Source organism: Podospora pseudopauciseta (genome assembly GCF_035222475.1).
Source record: "Podospora pseudopauciseta strain CBS 411.78 chromosome 7 map unlocalized CBS411.78m_7.2, whole genome shotgun sequence".
In the NCBI taxonomy this organism is placed as follows: domain Eukaryota; kingdom Fungi; phylum Ascomycota; class Sordariomycetes; order Sordariales; family Podosporaceae; genus Podospora; species Podospora pseudopauciseta.
Window position 1 is genome coordinate 484,941 of NW_026946668.1, and position 17,278 is coordinate 502,218.

Below are 17,278 nucleotides of genomic sequence, written 5' to 3' on the forward strand. Positions count from 1 at the left end.
AACCCTAGTGTGGCAGAATAGGGAGAGCTTGTGCGAGTACATAGGTAATGGATATGATATCGGACGCTATTCGGAAGTCGAAATAAAGGATTACTTAGGGTAGACATGATGGTGGTGGTTAGGGATGCCGAAGAAACTTGCCCGCATGTTGGGGAGAAAAACGCGGCTGAACGACAGGAGCCACAGTGCTAATACTGTGTATATCACTGTGAAGTTGACTGTGCCCAATGCCGGCGAAGGTTGTTACATATTCATGGTCGATACAGGCTATTAACTACAATGAGGTGCATTTGACCTATCGACCCCAGGCCGAGGACCAACAGGCATTTGACTATCAGATATAATCCATGCAAACCCACAACGCACTCAGGATACCTAACTTCTGAACCAATGCCTGCGTTGGCATTTCATTTAAACTACATGTGCACCCACTGTATATAGGTTCGACCGCATGGTCACGGCGGCCCCGGGCTCCAAGAAACCTCCAATGTGGTGTTTGCTCACCTAGGTAGATAGGCGAAGACCCCGTCGACCTGTTTTGAATCAGGCATGTCGTTATCGAAACTCGATGTCTTGAACATCAAATCTACACCCGGAAATACTTACTTAAAGTCCACGATTCTCTGTATGTGAGCCTTCTTGCTAAGTCTTAAAGTACAATATCCATTTTCCTTGACGTTGATCAGCTTACACTATCTATTCATTTTCCTCGCTGGCGAGGTTCATGCTCGAATCATACCCTAGTGGGCAAAGCTCTTCTCAGAACATATTGGTCCCTGTGGCACTATTCATATATCCCCTTTCTTTACCATCGACCCTTTGATTCCCCTTGCTCTGTCAGACTTGTTCGACATTGTCCATATACCAGGTACCGGCTTACAACCACCTACATCCAACAGGGGCTTCGATATGAATTTTCTTGGCAGTATTCCGCCTAGCCTAGAGCTCAAATGTCCCGAGAATGGAATAGGGTTGAACGAGGCAACTTGGTACCGAAGCTGGATCGTCTACTCAAAGCCCAGCTGGCGTGATCTAGAAGACATAGGACGCTGGGCGTACGACGACATCAACTGGGAAATACAGAATGCAACACGCGTGAACCCGGGCACCTACACCCGCGAAGATATCTTAGTTGCTACTTTATGCCACCGGGAGAAGCGTGGACAGTATTGCATCAGGCAGTCAACGATCCCTCGGGGGCGGGTCCGAGAAGGCATGAGGGACTTTGGGCCGAGTAAAGCGCCATCCTGGTGGAATGCTAATAGCATACCAGGAAGACCGGGCCCAGTTTTCCCTGGTGGATATCATGCAGAAGATGCTGTTTTATTTCGCCATGAAAGGGAATGGCGGAAAGCACACCCCACCCGTGATCCTTTCGACGATGGGCGTCTCCGGATGTACGTCTATGGGCTCCAGGCAACATTGCAGGGAAACGCCCCTAACGTAGCACGCCAGGTTAACCCATGTTCCAAGAGCCAGTCCAAGCAGCCGCGTTGCCAAGATGTACTGGCGGATTTGCGTGTACAGTTCTTGATACGAGAGAGGGTAAGGGCGAGGGGCAGGGATGCCCAGGCCGACACAGGAAGTGTTATTAGCGGGACCAGTAGTCTCAGCAATCCAAGGAGCGAGCAGAGTTCCAGGAGTTTTGGCAGAGGACCTGATGTGTATGACACTGGTATTCCCCTCACGGCTGAGGACTGGGCCGAGATTGACCCAAATAAGTACGACAATGGTATACCGCTGAGCTCCCAGGATTGGAACTCATTGCTAGATACATCACTTCCGGCGACAAGGGGCGAACCCGAATCCGCCTATTACCGGGGACGTGGGCGTGATGGACCATCAGTACCACCGCGCTCCAGATCAAGCCACTCCAACGACCGGATTCGGCGATACGAGGACGACCGTATTGAGAGGGAGCCCTCACGATATGAACAGGAACCCTCACGATACAGGTCGCGAAAGAAGGGCCGGGTAACTGATGAGGACTATGATAGCTATGGCCAAGAATATCCCAGCAGCTCAAAGACGAAGCATGACGACTACAATCAATATGCCGACTACTACAATAATTATGAGTACGACGGCTCTGTATATTCTGGTGGTAGTTACAGCCGTGCGCTCCCTCCCCGTTCAGGGGGCGATGATGTATACCTTGATCTGGTCAAAGAGCGTGGCTCTGCGAAAAAGACCCCAGTCCTGACCTCTGGATTGGAAAAGGCGATGGGGCGGCTGAACCTTCTACAGACGCGGTCGCCCAAACTGTCAGCCGAGCGGACGGTGGGCAGACCCAAGTCCAACGCCACCTCACCCGATATTTCACCCAAAGTGTCGGCCGGTCGAGCTTTAACAGCAGGACTCACGCAAGAAAGAAAACCGGAAAGAACCAACCAAAACCTTATTTCCTCTTCTCGTAGCTCGCAAACAGGATCAAGCGTAACGATTCCAACAAAATCAACATCCATCATTCCGCTAACTCGTGACTTGACTAACAATGTCCAATCTGCAAACAAACCGCAGACATCAGCTACTCGACCCGCCCTATCCATTGACGAGAGGAGCAGCAAGGGCAACTCTGCTGCAACGCGATCTGTTTCAACCACTTCTGCTTCTACCACAAACCAGTGCAATAAGATAGACAGTCCACCGACGAGCAGGACCGCCCGAAACTCTGGGACCGCTACGGGGTATCTTAATCGAACCAATCGGCGTAACCCCGAAGGAGATTTGCAGTCTCAGGCAGTAGGGGAAGTGAGGCGAGCAGAACGTCAAGTGAGACTGACACCTCATTGATTCTATTTTACAGGTAGGTACCGCGGGATGGTTGAACAGTTTTGGAGACGCCTTCTGGACAGGATATTGATGTAGTTTTGCTGTTGCGTTCTTTTTGCTTTTTTGTGGTTTTGCAATTTCTTTGATCTCCTTGGTTCCTTTTATTTTTATCTTTCTTTTTGTTCTGGCTAGAATGTCGTGTTCATTGTCTCTGGATTTGAATTTCATTTTGTTGTATCGTAGTGTTAATGGCATCTCTATTGGCTTGGTGCTGGAGTGCTATTGTACATGAGTTTTCTTGCTTTGATCACGCCTGTGTACCGAGATGGAAATTAGTTGCTCGTGTTCCAACCAAGCTCTGCTCCTGTACTACGCCCTTCTGTGTTCGTCCGGGAAACAACTGGTCGTCTGGTAGACTTGACATGCAGGTACCCAGCAAAAGGTATTGAGGGCGTTGTCCCATCTACTGGTAGCGATCCGCTGCTCGAGAGAGGAAACGGCGGGGGTGGCATAAAACCAACATCCCTGTGAGGCTGGTAATGCACTGGCCCTTGAAGAGGGATAGGTGATTCCAAGTCCCCAGCCATGTCTGTTGAACCCATTTCTGACGTGGGCAACGTCGGCGTGCCGGTGTTGAGAGGGCCTCGCGGGAGTAGCAACGGAGCTTCGCGGCCTTTCTGAGATGCCCGACTCTCTTTCCGCCATCGATTTGTATGCGAGCGGGCGTTGGACTGAATGGTGCGGATGCCAGCCGACATACACGCCGCCTCAACCACCTCCCATTTCTCCCCCACCCGATCCGCCAGCGGAGTCCACATCTGCTTACGCAGGGCCATGTACTCGTGAGAAATGCGCTCTAGCCTTTGACCGTCTTGTTCAAGTGCGCCTCGTCTCTCCATAAGCCGTTCGTATCGTTTGCGGCACGCATTCGCCGTCTTGGTCGGAAAGTAGGTTCGTTGCAATTCCACCCAGTGCTTGCCACGGGACCGCGCCAGTACAAGCGTTCTATCATCCGCCGCACTCCAAGTTCCGTAGTTGTAGGCTGAGTGAGAGTACTCTGGAACAACAACATCTTCTTCTGGGGGCAGTTCCCCTTCCCCCTCTATATCTCTGTTTTTGTCCTTGTATCCTGCAGTGGCTCTGGAGCTTTCGTTCTCGCTAAACGTTCTCGGCGCTGGCAATGGTATCCCATCATATGAAGTGACTGGAGGCGTCATTATCGACTGCAAGGAGTACTGCCAGCTTGGCTCTTGCGAAATAGTCGGCTGTGGCGCATGTGACGAGGCCCCGTGATGGCTGATCTGGTCGTCGGTAATCCAGCCCCTGGAAGATCCGGGTTCCTCTATTAACGGAGGTTCTCCACTTCTGGTTGGGGGCTGAAGGCCTCGTGGTCTTGACATTGCTTTGGCTTGGAATCGCTACTCCGGTATTTCATACGGACGGGAGATCCTGTAGCGTTCAGAATCACTTGCCGACCTCTCCCTACTGCTGAGCTGGCATCCTGAAAGAAGCTGGAGAGTTTCTGAGCTTGCCAAGCAACATATACTGACAAGAGAAAGCAGCTCGCATGGCTCGAACCGCACTGATGAGGTAATCCTCCCCATCTGCGCAGATCGGATCCATCAGGCAGACTGGGCGAATATCTCTGTCGAAAAAATCGACCTGGACTTTTCGCAAAATGGATCTTCGGGCGAATGAAAGCGGGTCCGGAGGCCGCTGCTGCTGCATGACGTGCCGCATAAGTGAGGGTGTGGCTCTAGAGTATCCTGCATGGACGAACGAGAGGCCAGACTTTCACCGAAAATGAGACCTGGTGGAGCTGATATTGCAGGTTCGGAGATATTCTCTAATGGGTTGAGGCTTGCACCTGAAGCCATCTTGGAGTCGCATGTGATGACATTTGTAGAGTTAATCCCCGGCCATAGTAGGGAGCTACCTAAGGTACCTAGGTAGGTAGTCCAATCGACGAGATATACTCTGAATCCAAATCAACAGACATAAAGTGCTACTGTTTGTGTTTTAGACCACGTCTCCCTGGTGCCTAGCCATGAACAGCGGCAGCTATCTTTCTCCAGAAAACCCTCTTTTCTTTGACTGCTGGCCAGCCATGCAAAGCTAACGCATGCAGCCTCTATCGAGCTGCATCGATGGTGCCATGCATGGACCAGTCGTCCAACCAGTCAGGGGGCTTCGGGACATTGGAAAGCGAACTTTTTGTCTGCAGGGTGTCACTGATCGCTTTGTTGACGGCTCGGAATTACTGTTATCCAGACTTATTTGCAGATTCCTTCTGCTTTGACGCCCGCTCAGACATCAAAAGGGTCATTGCACATGCATCTGAATATCAACTTCGCATAACTCATAACTTCATACCTGTTATTTGTGCACGGTTATGCCACCCCTTTTCCTACCCCTTTTCCTACCCCTTTTTTCGGCCCCTTTTTTCGGCCCCTTTTACTTACCCCACCTTCAGACAACCGTCCTTACCCGCAATTCATTGCGCACACAAAAAGACTTCACAGTAAATATCCAAAATTTATGTCTCATGTTTTCCATGTTTCGATGAATGGCAATCAAGATGGCAGGTTTAGCTCTCCCTACATCCTTCTTTCTCCGACACTCCCCCCATCCTCTCCAACACACGTAAACATTCCGTAGCTAATCCCCTGAAATCTCCTTGAAGACTACAAGCCCCAACGTCTTTGTCTTGCTCTACGTCACATCTTCCATGTGTCATTTTTGGGTACATTTCACACTCGTTCGCTGAGCGGGGTAAGACGACTTCGCGACAACGTTCCTCAGCTTCGACAGCCATTTCCACTAGAATCGTATCGACATGTCCTCGGAGCCTGATCATCTCCAGCTGTTCTGAGAGACTTGATGGAGAAGGTATGGAGTGAATTTCTAAGCGTCCTTCCCCGTTACTTTTTCCAGGTACGAGTGGTTGAGAGTTCCAAATGATAGATGAAGTGGACTGGTAGGATCTGATAACAATCTCCGGGTCTTGGAAGATTTCTGGAGTTGAGAAAAAGATGTGATTGAGGCAAATTGCATCTAGAGACCGGAGAAACTGAGCGATAGATGGTGTGATTGTTTTAAAGGAGTGGGCGAAGGTGGTTGCTTTGGATATCGGCTGTTTGAAAGTAGTATGACCTTCGCAAGTTGGGTTGAACGATGTGCTTTCGGTGCTGCTGGCGGAGCTGTAGATTGTAGAATGGAGTGTGATGAGAATTAGAACTGTGGGGCATGGGTCAAGATCAAAAAGATTCATGGCTTGCTCCTGAAACTTATGGGGGAGGTGATTGGTGGGAGATAGTACAGATTTTGCGTTGTTGCGAGAGCGAAGGATTCTATTTGACTACCACCTATCTCTTTGTTTCTTATCGTCTAGTTTACCTGCTCAAAGGAGGATTTGCTGACAAAAGTTGAGCAGAGAATGGAATGCCTTGACGCTTCGACTGTTCCATTCAGGCTATAAGGTACCTTTACAAGTTGAGACAAGCATAATGGAGCACGCGGAGCAAAGAAGGATGCGGCATTTGTATGAGACCAGCTACATACTTCTTAATACCAAGCAAAGCTTCAAAAGCCCCTGAACCAAAACGCCTGACGCCATGATTGTTACCTTGCCTCCCAAAAACACCGTCATATACCATTTATCTAAAGTCCCTCCAGCTCAACCTCTGATCACACGACGAACCTCACCATATCGGTCCCGCTCATCACGATAGACGGCCTCTGTTGTACGCCTGCTGCTTCTTCCGTCATCGCGGTAGGGATCCCTTTCAGAGCGCCTGGTGCTCGAACGGCCATCATCGCGATACACATCCTCTCTCCGAGAAGAAGAACGGACCTCTTCTTTGCGACTCGAGTGACGACCATCCGTGCGTACCTTGGTATCATCCCGCCTGGAACTCTTGACGCTCATTCCGGACATCTTCATGGTTAATTCCGTCATACCACCAGGATGTCCAGGCCGTGTTGAATCGGATCGGCGGGAGCTGTCTCCATAAGGGTCCCCTCCTCCAACACCAGGCCGACCACTGCTGGGACCCGAGCGGCGGCTTCCATCACCGCCGGCTGGAGGTGGTGCACGGCTGCTTCCAGAACCGCCGCCACCGCCACCGCCAGCGCTGGTAGAGCTCGTTGCTACCCGGAGAATGCGCGGCTTGATCCAAGTGCAGCCAAGGCGGGCACAGATATCCTGACAGCAGGCATTCTTTTGATGGCCCGGGGCGCAAAGCTCCTGGACTCCGATGTAAGGGTCCCTAGTCTGCTGCTCGCGAGGACGGTAGTCGTATCCGGGTCTGAATCCATACACGATGATACGGATAGGACCATCGCGCGCGTAGAACTTTCCTCCACGGATGAACCTATCGCGGTAGTTTCGCTCGACGAGGTAGTAAAGAACATCCTCTGCGTGGATGTGGTCGGGGTGGGGCCCGTCTCTGTTGCTTCTGACCTCCCGCTGGCGTGTGGTAGGGTTGGTGACTGTGACGAAGGACGAAGCAGCATGCCACCAGTTCACTGCGTAGGTGGAGCCGTACTGTGAGATTTCCTGTCGGAAGACACCTCGGGGAATGGTGCTCTGGTAAATAACACCGCCGTCAAGTCCAAATGGGATGTACATAGTCGCAACCAGGAGAGATCCAGTTCTTCTGCTTTGTCCGATAAAGGCTCTGGATCCGTACTTGTTATCGAGCCAGTCATATGACTGTCGTCCGAATGCTTCCAGTTGCTCATCAGTAGGAGGGTAAGGATCATCCCACATGATCTCCCTCGTCCAAGTTGCAGCGCTGACGCGGTCAGTACCCTCAAGTCTCTCATCAACATGAGTGACCATCAGGGGAGGGGGAGAAGGGGTGCGGGATTGCCTGGACATTTTCAGCAGGAATTTTGCAAGACAAGAGAAACTGAGATTGAACCCTGTTCAGATAATAACAAATAAGATAAGGAATGGATAGTGTGAGTTGAAGATCTCGACCGGCGAGATGGAAAAGAAAGACGAGAATGACAGAAGTGATCGAGCTGATGCTGACGAGGTATTGAAAGGGGAAGAGTGGTGACACAAGTTGGGTTGATATACATTTTCTATCACTCCCTATGATCTCATAGTTCTTTCACATTCAACCCAAATATATCGTTAATGTAGCATTAACAGCCGTGGCCATGCCCAGGTTTAGGTGGCCCATCTTTTTCGCTATACGACGCCACCGTTCTATCATGAAGTTCGAGCTGTAGTGGAGAAGAAGCTAATCGCAGAAGGGCTGATGGGCCTCTGGGAGGTCACAGTCTCCCTACCTTGACCAACATATGTGTTTCTGTCGGATTTTGACTATGGGACCAGCCCGAATATACGGTTAGCGAGCCCACCTTTGACCGACCCGCCGCGCCGTGCCTTACGGGGGTAGCCGAAGATCGAAGATTCCATTACGTTTGATGGCGGCACAGCCACCTATCCACCACCAACTCGGTACTCGGCACGGACACAAAATGAACTAAGATATGGCGTTCTGCTGAGTTGGATCAGGTCCTGATTTAGCAAAATCCCCTCGTGGTAACTTGACCCACAATTATCGAAGAGCTGCATGACTGAGTTGTCGATATATGTCGGTTAAGAAGCATTTCAGCCTTGTGTCTAGTGTGGCAATGCCAGCTATATATTCAGTAAGTTGGCTCCTGAAGCTTCCTGTTTATGAACTAGATCTAAGGCTTCTTTTTTCTTACCTAGACTTCACCACCTACCTGACTCACAATATCTGGTTGGAGCTGACGAGGCACTTTCTTGCTCGTAACTGGCTTCCATCGGGTAGCTGAAGCACATGCTGTGCCGCCACCACCGCTGACCCATCTCCATACAGCCAAGTTCCATGTCTGTGGATATCTGGATGCACATCTGCGCCACACCAAGACTCGTGACTTGGGCCATTGTCATCCTGAAACTTGTGTCCTGCCTCGACCAAGAACGGTGGACCACCTGGGCCCTTCACTGGCCATTCGTGCCCGTCGAACATTGTAACTTATTTCAACATGTTGTTGAAATGATCGTTCGATAACCTTCAATGAGAAAGGTTCAATGAGAGATAAGGTGCCCAGTATCGGAGAATGATCATAAGCATTTGCACATGAAGTTTACAAAAGTGATTGGTTCAAAAAGACTGCCGGACATCGCCCCGGTGCATTAATCGAGCAGCGATTGGTTGAACCAGCAGCCCACTGACCCACTTGGACAGTTCTTGAAATCTGACGACATGGTTCGCGTTGCCAACTTTGTTGAACCAACCACCAGTCGAAACCAAGTCCGCTTGAGACTTCAACCATCATCACAAGGCTACCAGGTACACATGTAAAGTGCCTCCGCATTCGGTACCACAATGGTGCATCCCAGACACTTTCATATGGAGCTCGACGAGCACGCGCTACTGGAGGAGTTCGATGAACGAGTGAAAGAAGGCGTCGTCATATACGAAGGTGACCATCAAGTCATCAGAGAAACTTACAATGGCTTTCCAGTAAGTTCCCAGGTTTGTTCCTGAACGCCATGCTGTTCACTCACGGTTAACACTCTGACTTCAGTTCGAGTTCCGAATCCTCAAAGGCCACGCTTCCAAACCCGAAGTCTCCAGTTCTGGCAGTACCCCCTCGGCTTCCTCAGCCACTATCTCGAGCAATGGGTCGACAGCCCACCGGCCAAAAACACCCGAATACCTGCCTGGAAGCGACATCAGTCTCACTGGTTTTGAGGTCCGCAACTCCAATGCCGATGTCGGTCTCGCGCACTACATGATCTTCAACAAGTTTTGCGCCGCCCGGCCTCATTACTTGCTCCTGACGCAAAATGGACACCGACGACAGCACGAGAGCCTGAATTTCGACGACTTTGGTACTTTGTGGGGGGTATTGTCGGTGTTGAACAAAGACTGGGAAGCGAAGAAGCCTGGCGCCAGGCGGTACATGGGAATGTTCAACTGTGGAATCGATAGCGGGTGCAGCAGGTTACACAAGCACATGCAAGTACTTGCAGTTCCAGATGAGGCCGAGTTTGGGCTGTGGCCGGACTCGGCTTCAAAGTGCATTCCGTTCAAGTACTACAAACATGATATTGATGGGCGTTTGGATGAGCTCTCCAGAGAAAGAGAGGCCTGGGAAAGGTATTTTGAGTTTACAGCTGCTGCTCAAGAAGCATTGATGAAGGCAGGTTATATCCCAAACGCGCCGGATGGGGTTGATGCTACCGAGATAGTTCCACACAACATTATTCTTACGCGGGAGTGGCTCCTGGTGATCCCGAGAACCCAGGCTGGAATGAACGGAGCTGATGCTAATGCTGCAGGGTATTTGGGCATGGTCTGGGTATCGGATGAAGGCAGGATGAGGAAGTGGACAGACCAAGGCCCTGTCGAGCTGCTAACGCGTCTGGGTTTACCTAATGACATCTGAAGTCCGCCGTCTTCCATATCCAAGAGTTTTATAGTAAGCAGATAGACTGAAGATGTCTGTTTACCAAAGTGACTTCACAAAAGACCTGACTCATTCCTGGATATCTGTCAACAGCCTTAGCTCATCATCACGACTGCACTATTGTTATCCGGCCTCCCCTTTGACGCTCGTCGAATTGCCCGCCAGGCAAGATCAAACCTCTTGTCGTTCTTCCCAAACTTGCACATGCTCGAATGATCACCTCCCATCATGACCGCCTCTTCATGTGCTAGCCACAAGACGGCCGACATTTTCTCCACCACCAGGCTGCCCAAGAGACGATGCGGTTGCTCTTCGTAAAAGCTGGCAATGGCGTACTGATTGACATAAGGCTTGAAGTCCTCGGAGAACTCAAGTAGATGTGCTGAATGGGTTTCGAGCACATTGATGAATCTCGACTTGGGCTGGTTGGTGGCTGTTTGTACAATGCGTGAGACAAGACCGAGCCACTTTGTTTTGTCAGCACCTCGGTGAGGGGTTCCAAAAAAGACCTATTTTCTGTCAGCACTGACTGGGAGGAGTTTGTACGATAGGGAGGTACTCAAATGACTTACTATGCCTCTGGTGCAGTCTGCTATGTCAGCGTACCAGGGTTGTGAGAGTCGCCGTCGGTTCTGATTAGCTGTGGATATGGCTTGTTTGATGACAATGCCACCAAGACTATGCCCAATAAAGACAATCGAGCGGCCTTCTGCTTCCTAGATTCCAATGTCAGCGAGCCTGCGTGAAGACGTTTGCATATCACGGTCACCTACGTCTTCCCGCACATTCCACAACTCTTCCAGAAGTTTTGCGGCATTCTCTTCTATTCCGAATGTTGACCTGTTGCCAAAGATGGATGAATCATATTCAAAGGTCATGATGCGAGCGTTTGGCAACTTTTCGGGCAAAAGGTCACGCAGCCATACTGTGTCTGTGTCGGTTTTGGCAGCACCCTTCCGTAGTAACCTATTCCAACGGCGAACCGGCTTGGCCGGAGCATCCGTGTGAGTCCAGGTGTGAAGGTAATGTCCGTTGAGGCCATGTACAGCGATGATGCTTATGGTCAAGGTGGTCAGCGTATTTGAGACTGATAGGCATTTCAAAGGTAGGTGAGAACTACTCAAGCTCGATGAGGCCCTCTTTGGGGGCATGTAGAAGGTGTATAGATCCAGATTGTTGGGAGTCGCCGGCCATGATTGGGAATTATGACGTGGCAGTGAACTAAGGTGATGTCTCTTGTTCAACTTTTGATGTTTAGCTTGACTGACTGGGGAGCTCTGGAATGCGTGTAGAGTATTATACGTTTCGGCTATCATGCGTCTTAGCATTATAGGTTCCCTTCCTATTTCCTGCTTCCATATCAAGTTGGGCACCCGTTTGCACTTCGGTACAGCGAACTTTCAGCTTCTCCTAGCACAGACAGAGTGAGTTGACAAGGTCAAAATCACTCAGATTAGTCCCTTGCAGAGTCTGTACCTCTGACCTGGACCACTTGGAAGCACCAGATGCATCGCCACCTTTGCGGGCGTGAGCTGGTAAGTCGGGTAGGTATCAGGCAGTGTTGGTTGCAGCAGGCACAGGCCTCGGGTCTGATTCGACCAATAACATAACCGCTGGATCTAGTGTTTGCTTGGCATAGGACCTTTGATGGTCATTCCACCATTTTTGTTGTCTTGGTTATTGCACAAAAGAGAACAAGTCAACATAAGGTAGTGGGGGCATACCTTAGTCTCCCTCGAGCCGGACTTGCCGCATCAAGTTAGCTGGGTGCGTTGGGTTGGGAATTTGATCCATTTCTTGCTTTCAGTCTTACAGGTTGTCAAGGTTGACTACTCGACCCAAAAGTCAACAGCAAATCACCTTGATTGTCGATTGGATAAAGGTCAGCAGGAGCTTACAACAACCGCCGACTCCAGCCTACACATGGCTTCAACAGCTTTCGGTCCCATTCACAGGCCACACCTCCACACGTGACCTGACCCTCGCTACCCAGCCGCCATTCTACATTGAACTCGGGCTATATCGACACTACGACGCAGATATCGAACTTCTGAAGCCATGGCCCAGCCCAAGAGAATGCTCATCAAAGAACTCCACACACCCGACTCATCCGACCTCGAGTAAGTGCCTTGCTTCTTCTCGTCTCTGTAAGTATCTCATATGTGCTAAACTCGCTGTACCAGTCTTGTCCTCATTCACGGCCTCAACGGTGATCCAATCGAGACATGGCGACATCAGGACACCAAACAGGTCTGGCCCCAGGTGCTGTTGCCTGACGCTCGACCCAAGACCAGAGTGCTGTCTTATGGCTACAATGGTGATATCTACCTCAACAACTCTGCCGCCAATATTCGAGACATGGCCAGATCAGTTCTTTCCAACCTTGATGCCGGCCGGAGATCTGACCCTCATCGTCCCATCATCTTTGTCGCCCACTGTCTGGGAGGTTTGATCATCAAACAAGCATTGTGCTTTGCCCGCGCTGAGCGCCGGTTTCACAACATTGGCGATGCTACAAAGGCTGTGGTAAGTTTTACGTCTTGCTTGCATACATCACATCGTCTGCTGACATGTCAAGTTTTTCTTTGGCACCCCTCACTCCGGAGCAAAGAAACAAGACTGGAAGCGCATCGCTGAAAGTTATTCCGTCCTTTCCCCCCGCAGGGGCTCTGTGGCACCCATTGTCAATGCCATTACCACCTCTGCTCCCAGACTAGTCAAACTTTGCGACGACTTTGTTGAGCTTACAGATCGCTATCTCATTGTGACATGGTATGAGACTGTGTTTTGGCCTGGGACAAAGAAGTGTATCGTCGACCAAACCAGCGCTAGAATGATGGCAGGTGGCAACGAAGAGGCTATGCCAGTGGAGGCTGATCATGTCAATATGTGCCGCTTTGCAGGGGGAGATGATCCAACGCTGCAGGAGCTGCTGATGTTTGTTCAGAGAGCCCTTGGGAAGGAGGAGAGAATGGTGCCTTTAGGACAAATACCGACTGGCGAGGTATCCGGCACTCAGGGACGCACCGCCAGGACTACAATTCGGCAGCCCTACACCATTTTCACGGAAACAGTGAGGGAGAGACACATCATGATTGGCACTGACCTCACTGGCCAGGTTTACAACCAGCAGAGGAGTGTGACTGTGGAGAGTGGTGCTTCTGAGGCAATGACGCTTGGCCGTGTCGAGGAGGTCGAGGATGATGACTCTAATAGAGCCAATCATGCTCAATCTCCAAGTCAAATCGGGGCTCCTCCCGTCTCAGAGGCAGGGGAAATGCCTTGGGGAGCAAAACTTGATGCTTCTGACTCCGGCCGGGACTTGCGGAGGCCGAACTTCCTGAAGCGTTTTGCCGGCCGACTGCGTTCGAAGCAGACCCTGATCAGATAGACCATTTTGCCAGCTTTTAGACATATAAAAACGGTGGCTTTGTGTCAGCAGCGATGTTCATACTCCTATATTCTCTAACTCATGTCTGTCGCGTTGCGGGTATCAGTAGGTATGTAAGTCATCAACAGTAGCCGAATCTCAGTCAGAGTCAAAATCCTTGCCTCGGACTGCCTTGCCTGTGATATCCTCGTTAGCTTAGGCCAGACGAAATCATCCGGACTGTGGTGCGACGTACCAACACTACTGACTGCTTTCTTGATATTCCCGAAATAGCTCCTTGGCTTCCTGTTCTTCTTCTTCTCGATGTATTGTATCCTGTCGATCTGCTGCACCTCTGGTTTGGTCACTACTTTGTCAACGTCCCTCGGAACTTCTCTCACGACGTCCACTTTGACCTCTCTTACGACGTCTACTTTGACTTCTTTCACAACCTCTTTGACAACTTGTTTCTCGACTGGAACCTCCTTTACGACCTCTCTCTCCACCTCAATAATCTCCCTCTCAATAATGATCATCGGTTGCGAGGGTTGCAATCGTATCTTATCTTCCTTCCAGCTGGCCCTCTTGATGTGTCTGGATCTCTCGTGCGGAGGAAGGGTGCAACTCGATGTATCGGCCTGGCGTCGGGTTGTCTGGTGCCGTGGAGGCAATGATCCAGAAACCTGAGTGTCACCGCCTCCTACGTTGTCAGGCGGGCTATTGACAATCTCGTCCGCCAGACGAAGGTCCTCCTCGGGGAAGGCTTGCTCCGACCCCCTTCTCATGAACCACCACACTTCGGTCCAAGACTTGGCACGACTATCCCCTTCTTGCGTCAACAATTCTTTCTGTCTCTGGGTATCTGCGTCAACATCTTCCCCTGCTTGATGATAATGTTTGTGCCAGTATAGCGAAGCATAACGCATGAACGGGCGGTCCCTCAATGTCTTCCGGATTCGAGACTCCCAACTGGTTTCGGAGCTTTCTCCAGCCGGTCGTTCTGCCTCTTGCATGCTGAGGTACATTGTGCAACTGCTTGCGAGAAGGCCTTGAGGGGTGGGCTCCTCTGGGTTCTTCTCAATAGTTTCGAGCTTGGTTGCAATATGGCTCTTGGCGGTTCGGTGAAGAGACGAAAGGCGTCCATCAGCGAAGTTGACAAGCGGTCCGCAGTAGAAATCAACTTTGGCCTTGAGGTTCTCGTCGAGGCAATCGGCGAGCTGTTTCTCTGTGATGACGGCTCCTGGGAACTTGCGCATGGCTTTGGCCACTGCCAAAGCGGTGTTAAGTTCCGTGATGTTGAGCGCATCTTCCTGAAAGGCGGCCCAGGTGAGGACATTTTTGATGAACCGGGATGTGTCTGGATCGTAGCTATTTAGCAGGCGGTCTGAGTGGCGATCACAGAGATGCTGTGTACCATCTGGAATCTCTTTCAGAGCCTTTAGAATGTCGTCTTTGTCCTTCACGCGTGTGCGTTTCAGCTCCTCGCTTCTTAGAATTGACCGCAGATACGAGTCATCGACCCTGTTGCCTTTGATGTCACCCAGCACCCTCGTTTTGAAATCTTCGTCACCAGGTGCTACCTTCTCCAACAGATGTGTCAAAAGGCCTCTGATGCTTCTCATAATGTCTGCCTCATTGTCTCCTGGTTGAATGGGGCAGTCGTTGATTCCCAGACTTTGAATGTGTTTCTGGATCGTTGAGTTGTGTTGGGAGACCACCAACAATCTCAACTGCTTGGACTGACCGAGGCCTTGGTCTAGCTTTTTGATACATTGTAAAAAGGCCGTTTGGTCATCAGAAGGTATTTCATCTAGCCCGTCAACGACAAGCGTCATGGTGTGTTGATATCCCATGATCACTCTTGCCATTGCTAGGGGCCACAGCTCCACTAGCCTTTCTGCCGTCCACACCGATTCTTTTGATCTTTCTCGTGATTGAGCATCCTCAAAGGTTGGCAGGAGGAACTCCTTGATGATTTGAGGCTGAAGTCGCAAGGCCTGGTGCAAAGTAGATTGTAGAAGAGCATCGATGTTGTTTCTTGATGCATACATGTTGCTGAGAAAACAATGAACGACCTCCTGCCTTTCGTGTGGAACCGTGCTGTCAGATCGGACAATGTTGTTGGGCTGTAGGATGTGTGTAATGATGTGCTTTGTCAAGAAGCTTTTACCGCTGCCTGCCGGGCCATGTATCCACAGCTTGCCATTCCCAGCCTCCCCTTTGCACCAATATTGAAACTCGAGACGCTCTTTTATCCAGTCGCCAGTTCCAGGAGTGTGCGGTCTCCCGAGAAAGTAGGCGTGGAATTTGTCGGAAGAGAGTGAATACAGGGCTCTCTTGGCGAAGTAACCAGTCATGTCTGTAGGCATGTAGAAGTCTTAGTCAACATCCACATGAATAGACTGGACACGGAATCTCTGCATACGTACCCAGTGCATTTGGTTTGTCTTTCTTGAGAAACTCGACTCCGTCCCAAACGAGCCGAAACGCACCAGTTTCCTCTCTGGTAAATTGGCAGATTGTGAGATGATTACCTGCGAGCATGTCGTGCCTCTCATGACCATGATGCATTTTCCCATAAAGACCATTCACAAGCTAAGTAGTGATGGAGCCTGTCAGCAGCTGCATTTCAAGCTTTGGGCTTTATGGTGCATAACTGGACAAGATGAAGAATACTCTAGGATACTGCAAGAGAGAGGTAGTGTAGCAAGTACATACAACATGTTTTAGACCCGGCATTGGTTCTTCTTCAACAAATGTAACAAATGCTAGGCTGTCATACAAGGGCTTGAAATCTTCTGTGATGTCTCGGAGATTATCACAGTTTTCCTCAAGTTGTTGGACCATGGTGCGGGTGGGCATTGCTCCCTTTACTGGAGCGTCGTGTTGAAGCACAAATCGAGCAAAGTCCTTCCAAGTGTTCCTATCCAGCCCATGGTGAGGAGTTGCAAAAAACATCTGAGATTTCATTAGCGTTAGCTTCTCAGTGTTAGCCACCCCAATGACTGTTGCCGGTTGAAACTTACAACGCCGCGGGATGCCTCCCATATCCCCCTATATCTTTGCTGGACAAAGCGAGCCACGTACAATGCCCTCTTGATGATCATCCCTCCCAGGCTATGGCCGACAAATATTATTGGCCGCAAGGTAGCTGGTTCATCATCTTCTCGATTGTTGTACAACCAATTCAGCAAGTCATTTGTATGCTCTGTTATACCAAGCATGCTCATGGTGCCATTGAGCGAGGTGTTGTACTGGAATGAAAGAACTCTGATCTCCGTAACGTAGTCAGGCAAGAGATCTGATGGCCAGACGGTTTTCAATTCGTCTTTCGCCTGCCAGGTCTTGATGAAGTGTCCCCCAAGTCCGGGCACAAGGACAACACTGTTATTTGGGAATATTTAGCACTGATCTGATAGGCTCATTGCAAACCTATAGGATGTGAACCTACTCGGCCTGTACCCTAGCTGTGGGCTCCTTCTTTGGATGAAGGACTTTAATAGCAGAGCCACCGCTGTCATCCAAATCTTTCTCTTCTTGTCTGGGTCTGTAAATGGAAGTCGTCATCGTGAACTTGGGATTGTGCAGTTTGGAGTTAGTGGGGCTGGTTTCAGGGGTACCAACAGCTTGGTGGACATGGCGAACCCATTTCTCTGCATCATTCCGGGGGGGGTT

At 50.4% G+C, this 17,278-nt stretch overlaps 7 protein-coding genes across 7 annotated transcripts; 3 read left to right on the top strand and 4 right to left on the bottom strand.

The window, feature by feature from the left end:
• Window positions 1–1,215: 1,215 nt before the first annotated feature.
• Window positions 1,216–2,793, top strand: QC763_0114430 (uncharacterized protein; the record flags this gene model as incomplete). The annotated part of the gene is given in 2 exon segments (XM_062906520.1): window positions 1,216–1,429; window positions 1,448–2,793. The coding sequence occupies 2 exon segments, from the start codon at window positions 1,216–1,218 to the stop codon at window positions 2,791–2,793; spliced, it is 1,560 nt and encodes a 519-aa protein (XP_062761201.1).
• Window positions 2,794–3,104: 311 nt separating this feature from the next.
• Window positions 3,105–4,172, bottom strand: QC763_704080 (uncharacterized protein; the record flags this gene model as incomplete). The annotated part of the gene is made up of 1 exon (XM_062915408.1): window positions 3,105–4,172. One exon carries the CDS (start codon window positions 4,170–4,172, stop codon window positions 3,105–3,107), a length of 1,068 nt encoding a protein of 355 aa, XP_062761202.1.
• Window positions 4,173–6,448: 2,276 nt separating this feature from the next.
• QC763_704075 (uncharacterized protein) lies at window positions 6,449–7,654 on the bottom strand (the record flags this gene model as incomplete). Its single annotated transcript, XM_062915407.1, has 1 exon — window positions 6,449–7,654. One exon carries the CDS (start codon window positions 7,652–7,654, stop codon window positions 6,449–6,451), a length of 1,206 nt encoding a protein of 401 aa, XP_062761203.1.
• A 1,492-nt stretch (window positions 7,655–9,146) lies between these two features.
• Window positions 9,147–10,262, top strand: QC763_704070 (uncharacterized protein; the record flags this gene model as incomplete). The annotated part of the gene is made up of 3 exons (XM_062915406.1): window positions 9,147–9,284; window positions 9,349–10,208; window positions 10,232–10,262. 3 exons carry the CDS (start codon window positions 9,147–9,149, stop codon window positions 10,260–10,262), a joined length of 1,029 nt encoding a protein of 342 aa, XP_062761204.1.
• A 43-nt stretch (window positions 10,263–10,305) lies between these two features.
• QC763_704060 (uncharacterized protein) lies at window positions 10,306–12,040 on the bottom strand. The gene is made up of 4 exons (XM_062915405.1): window positions 11,354–12,040; window positions 11,007–11,289; window positions 10,806–10,949; window positions 10,306–10,742 (listed from the first exon to the last, which is right to left on the bottom strand). The coding sequence occupies exons 1-4, from the start codon at window positions 11,425–11,427 to the stop codon at window positions 10,329–10,331; spliced, it is 915 nt and encodes a 304-aa protein (XP_062761205.1). The 5' UTR covers window positions 11,428–12,040; the 3' UTR covers window positions 10,306–10,328.
• On the top strand, window positions 11,946–13,684 carry QC763_704050 (uncharacterized protein). Its single transcript, XM_062915404.1, has 3 exons — window positions 11,946–12,353; window positions 12,417–12,759; window positions 12,812–13,684. Exons 1-3 carry the CDS (start codon window positions 12,292–12,294, stop codon window positions 13,622–13,624), a joined length of 1,218 nt encoding a protein of 405 aa, XP_062761206.1. The 5' UTR covers window positions 11,946–12,291; the 3' UTR covers window positions 13,625–13,684.
• Window positions 13,685–13,698: 14 nt separating this feature from the next.
• On the bottom strand, window positions 13,699–17,182 carry QC763_704040 (uncharacterized protein; the record flags this gene model as incomplete). Its single annotated transcript, XM_062915403.1, has 5 exons — window positions 17,055–17,182; window positions 16,630–16,987; window positions 16,322–16,561; window positions 16,033–16,198; window positions 13,699–15,962 (listed from the first exon to the last, which is right to left on the bottom strand). Exons 1-5 carry the CDS (start codon window positions 17,168–17,170, stop codon window positions 13,699–13,701), a joined length of 3,144 nt encoding a protein of 1,047 aa, XP_062761207.1. The 5' UTR covers window positions 17,171–17,182.
• Between the last annotated feature and the right edge of the window lie 96 nt (window positions 17,183–17,278).

Excerpts from the sequence above, each read along its gene's own strand:
- QC763_704060 (XM_062915405.1), bottom strand. The coding sequence starts at position 11,427 with ATGGCCGGCGACTCCCAACAATCTGGATCTATACACCTTCTACATGCC. Across the intron at positions 11,290-11,353 it reads GAGGGCCTCATCGAGCTTGA|CATCATCGCTGTACATGGCC; the intron begins GTAGTTCTCACC and ends CTTGACCATAAG. Across the intron at positions 10,743-10,805 it reads CAGACTGCACCAGAGGCATA|GTCTTTTTTGGAACCCCTCA; the intron begins GTAAGTCATTTG and ends GACAGAAAATAG.
- QC763_704050 (XM_062915404.1), top strand. The coding sequence starts at position 12,292 with ATGGCCCAGCCCAAGAGAATGCTCATCAAAGAACTCCACACACCCGAC. Across the intron at positions 12,354-12,416 it reads CCCGACTCATCCGACCTCGA|TCTTGTCCTCATTCACGGCC; the intron begins GTAAGTGCCTTG and ends TCGCTGTACCAG. Across the intron at positions 12,760-12,811 it reads GCGATGCTACAAAGGCTGTG|TTTTTCTTTGGCACCCCTCA; the intron begins GTAAGTTTTACG and ends TGACATGTCAAG.